This window comes from Hibiscus syriacus, unplaced genomic scaffold, assembly GCF_006381635.1.
Source record: "Hibiscus syriacus cultivar Baekdansim isolate YM2019G1 unplaced genomic scaffold, ASM638163v2 tig00110763_pilon, whole genome shotgun sequence".
Classification (NCBI taxonomy): domain Eukaryota; kingdom Viridiplantae; phylum Streptophyta; class Magnoliopsida; order Malvales; family Malvaceae; genus Hibiscus; species Hibiscus syriacus.
In genome coordinates, this window is record NW_024062851.1 from 66,916 (window position 1) to 72,026 (window position 5,111).

Consider the following 5,111-nt stretch of genomic DNA (forward strand, 5'->3'; position numbering starts at 1 on the left):
TACTCATTTTTTATTAAGTAAAGATGTCAAGTAAGATAATATAAATATCATTGATCATTCTTTCAATTAATAGATTTTACTATAAAAATTTAATTTAATTATTTATATGATATTTTTTTATTTTTTTAATGATATTACATTATCTTAGTAAAATTATTTTGTTGAAAATTTCCTTTTTAGCATTTCTTATGAAACTTTTTTATATTTTCTTCCTCCTTTCATCAATGTTCTGTTCAGACCCAACCTTCCTATACCCTCCTGAATAGGAAAGCTTTTGCAATGTAACGAATGGAAACTCGACACGACGATTAACTCAGAAACTATCCTCCACTTTTACAGTTTCCTTCAAACCTTATGATGGAGTTTAACAGCGCTTAACTTCTCTCTGAATCAGAATCTGAAAACATGAACCCTTTGAGAAGGCCACTTTCTCACCCTTTCTTCAGATTCAACAACTCCAGATCCTCGATGAAAATTACTTGTCGAACCAATGAAGCATTCACTTCCCAGAGTCCCATTTTTAATTTCAAGCTTTCTGGTTCAGCCATGCCGGTTTTCACCGCCAATTCATCTTCGTTATCAAGGTTTAATACCCACTTCCCAAATTCACCGAAACAACCAAATCCCACTTCCGAGGCTCGAACTTCTCCACTGATCAGGACCTTTTGTGTTAAAAAGACTGGAGTTTCTTCTTCAAATGATATCCCTGTTGTTTCCACTGTTAGTGGACCGAATCAAGGCTCTCGGCCTATTGATGCAGGGTCTTCAATGAGGAAACCAATCAGTTTATGGCCCGGAATGTACCATTCTCCTGTAACGAATGCCTTATGGGAAGCTAGATCAAGCATGTTTGAGAAAAGTTTTGATGGAGCTCAAGATTCACAAACTGAATTAGTTGCAAAACCCCCTTCAAAGAGCAGGACTAGTATTGCTTATAAGTTTTCTTCTGATTATATACTCAGGGAGCAGTATAGGAACCCTTGGGATGAGATGAGGATGGGGAAATTGCTTGAGGATCTTGATGCTCTCGCTGGAACCATCTCATATAGGGTAAGAATTTTAAGAATCTATTGTAAAAAATTTATAGTATTAATGTATTAATGGCTATATTAAGCTTGTTTGAGTTTAGACTGATGACAATAGTTCTTGAAATGAGGTGAAATATATGCATTCTATGATGAGCTGGTACCGAATTTCATACTTTCTTTAATTTGTTGTTTACTTTTGGAGTAGCATTGTCGGAATGATGATGGTGCAACAAGGCCTATATTGTTGGTTACAGCTTCTGTTGACAGGATGGTTCTAAAAAAACCGATCCGTGTTGACTTCGATTTGGAAATCTCCGGGGCTGTTACATGGGTTGGGAGGTCATCAATGGAGATTCAGCTGGAAGTAACTCAATCCACACCAGGTAGTGCAGAGTAAAGACTACTTAATTCCCCCCCCTGCTTTCTTGCATGTTCTGTGGATGGCTTCAGATAACTTCCATTTATATGTGTGTCTTTTTGTTTCTTCTGGTTCTAAATATGTCCATTATCCTATAGCAATCATATTTAATAAAATATAAATTGACTGTTTTCAGTTGAGTTTGCAGCGAGATTGAGTTGATGACTGTTCTGGTACATCGGTAATCTAGAAGTTGTTAGAGTTTGAAAATTGTTTTTGACTGACATATCTTTATTTGTGTCTTCGATCAAATATTTTTGCTGATTATATATACTTCACACTTGATGTGCTGTTAAAGGTCTTTCTTCTTGGTTGTAGATGCATACTTTTGGCTTATTTTGATCATGCAATTGTTGATTGATTAACCCCAAAGGTCAATAGAAGGAACCTGGAGCTAATATCAGATATTAGGATGTAACAGAGAATTTTGTCTTGTTGAGATCGATATGAAAGACTGCCTTATCCCCAATTTTGCCCTCATTATTTGTCCCTGTTGATTCAGTAAAGAAAACCATGTGCTGAGCTAAGGTGCTCAAGAGCTTATTTGCAATTGGCATAATAACCGTTTCACATGAACTTTTGTGCTTCACAGCTAGTTTCAATTTTGAGCTGAGGGACCCATGGTCATTCCTTTTCTTTTTTTTCTGGTTTTGGCATTCGAACTGGATGAATTTTATCATCTTTCGAAGATGTAGGCCTTATGTCAATGTTCACAGTTGTTTCTGCTATTTGAGTCTACTTTTTCTGGGTTTTTTCGTGACCAGTTAATTCTCTGTAGGACGCTTACATCTGTTTCAACTATCTGTGTTATAGACTGGGGATATGTATACCAAATGAATTGTAACATTTAGATATAGCATACTCAGATGCTGCTGAGTGAACTGATTTTTACGCTTTTCACTTTCTGTGCTTCGCATTCAAAACCCTCAAATTTTAGTGATATCCTCTTTCACATTGATTGATTTTCTCGGAATTTCGGGTTGTGTGTCTGAAATGAAGATGAAGTAACAACTAAGAAGTAAAACCTCCTGAAAAATTGCCAGTTGAGTATATTCCCTTGTTAAAATTTATTTTAGGACTCAATGATATATATGATTTTTTTTTTCATTTTTTAGATTCTCCAGATCCTTCGGATTCTGTTGCTCTTGTGGCAAACTTTACCTTCGTTGCTCGTGAGTCCAAGACTGGAAAATCAGCTCCGCTTAACCAGATATTGCCCGAAACTGAACACGAAAAATTTCTATGGAAAGAAGCAGAAGAGAGGAACAAAATGAGAAAGCAGAATAGAGCAGCACAAAAGAAGGATGTTGATAATAGAGATGATGAGCGGCTTAACGCACTGTTGGCTGAAGGGCGAGTTTTCTGCGACATGCCAGCATTGGCAGACAGAGATAGCATTCTTATAAGAGATACTTGTCATGAAAATTCATTGATGTGCCAACCACAACAAAGGAATATTCATGGTCGGATATTCGGAGGTTTTTTGATGCGGAAAGCATCTGAACTGGCCTTCTCGACTGCTTATGCCTTCGCTGGTGCTGCACCTTGTTTTTTGGAAGTTGATCATGTTGACTTCTTTAAACCTGTAAGTAGCTAGAAGCCTAGAACTATTAAGTTCTAAATAAACCTTTTCAGTAAAAAATCTTGACACCACATAAAGTGGACCTTTTTTCCCTTCAGATTTGGATAGCATGTCAAGTATAGCGAGGTGACCTCGCGTTGTGCACAATGATAATTAATGTCGTTAATTGTGGTTAAGTTAGTGGTATTGGTGAGGTTTGAGACTGGAGTTTCCCACAGTAAGAATTAAGATATGAGAATATTCTTAAATAGGCTGCCTCAGTAAACTTCCTTGCGTAAGTTGAAGGTTGAAACGGTTCGAGCAATATTTAAAACTTTCAGAAGAAACTAATACATGCTGTTGTTTATAATTCGATGCATGCCTTACCGATGGATTCATTATGTAGAAAGCTGTGCTGATATTTACAGTGAAATCTTCCGTTTTATTTATATATGAAATGATCAAGGCAACAAGACTTCTCTTAATGTTTTTTTTGGCTAATGCAGGTGGATGTTGGAAATTTCCTCCGTTTCAAGTCTTGTGTTTTATATACAGAACTTGAGAACCCTATGAAACCTATGATAAATGTGGAAGTTGTAGCTCATGTCACAAGGCCTGAGCTAAGGTGTAGTGAGGTGAGCACCGGAAACTATATAAGTACGAACGAACGAACTTTGTGTAATAACTGTTAGCTAGGTTAAAGCATCATCCGTCATTCTTACTAGCTGTCATAGCACATTAAATCGTGTTACAGTTACCATTGTTCAGGACCCTTTCTGTTAATGAAGATAACTAATAATAGGATTCAACAAAGTTGTGTGCATAAAAATGGTTCTACATATGGCATGCACTTTGATCATCTTATTTGCTCTAGTTGGAGATGCAAAATGATAGCTAATACCTTCCAAGTATTGTGTTCTCTTATGCAAGATTTTCATTTAGTGTTCAGTCCGGGATCCGGTATTTATCGTTGGTAGAATATTGTTCAACTTGAATAGGTATCCAACAAATTCTACTTCACATTTACTGTCCGGCCCGAGGCCATGAAAGAGGGATTGAGGATTCGGAATGTTGTTCCGGCTACTGAAGAGGAAGCTCGACGGGTGCTTGAACGTATGGATGCTGAGAGGTCCCAAGAGGCATACTTATGAAGACTCCTTGTTAACATGAAAGAATGAATGTTTTAGGCATCTTGTGGGGAGCAAAAAAAACGTATTTTGTTTTTTGCAAATTGATTTGAATCGTTCTCTGTATCTAAAAAGAACACCTGAGTCGATATGTAATAAACTCAGTGCTTATGATTCAACACAGTTTGATGAGATAGCGCTGAAGCTTGGATCAAATAAATCTTTATTGAAATACTAAAATCTAAAATTGAAGAATAATTATTAGAATTTTAAGAGTTCTTCCCCCCCCCCCAAATAATTGTAAAAAATTAAGCACGAATGAAATAAAGAAATATGAAATTAGGCTTAGGATTTGATAATGATCAACCTTGAAGAATTATTCTATATTATATATAGGTTAAAATTGTAGTTAATAACTATTAATATAATAATATATAATATTATATTTTTATGTTACTAATATATACTAAAATATAAATATAAAAATAATATTTATTAATTTTAAAAAATATTATATAATATTTAAAATATATTTACAAATTTTCTTATAATAAATATTAGTAATTAATAGAATGTATAAGTAACAATGATAAAAATATAATTATATAAATTTCCTTAATTGCATCATCATTTTTCGTTAAATGGTTGTAGTCAGTAACTTGATTTATAGTATTTTAGTAGTTTAATGGTTTAATTAAAAATAAAATAACTTAGAAAAAAAACTATGCGACGGGTAAGCTCCCGCACAAATTCCTGTTCTCTAAAATTATGCGACCTAAATCAACCTGAATAATCTAGATAAAAAAAACTTAGAAAAAAATGCGGGAGCAAACAAAATTTCGAAAGAAAAATGTCTCACACACAAGAATAAAAGAATTTGAGAGAATACTTAGTTTTATTCCTTAAAAATGAAATAAAAAATGAGGCACGGGTAAGCTTTTATTTATAGTTGAAGTTATTTACATCCGACGGGTAGA

At 34.7% G+C, this 5,111-nt stretch overlaps 1 protein-coding gene across 1 annotated transcript; it reads left to right on the top strand.

Moving 5' to 3' along the window:
• Positions 1-255: 255 nt before the first annotated feature.
• Positions 256-4,182, top strand: LOC120139596 (acyl-coenzyme A thioesterase 9, mitochondrial-like). Its single transcript, XM_039154758.1, has 5 exons — positions 256-1,050; positions 1,234-1,411; positions 2,562-3,031; positions 3,514-3,642; positions 4,006-4,182. Exons 1-5 carry the CDS (start codon positions 406-408, stop codon positions 4,156-4,158), a joined length of 1,575 nt encoding a protein of 524 aa, XP_039010689.1. The 5' UTR covers positions 256-405; the 3' UTR covers positions 4,159-4,182.
• Positions 4,183-5,111: the final 929 nt, after the last annotated feature.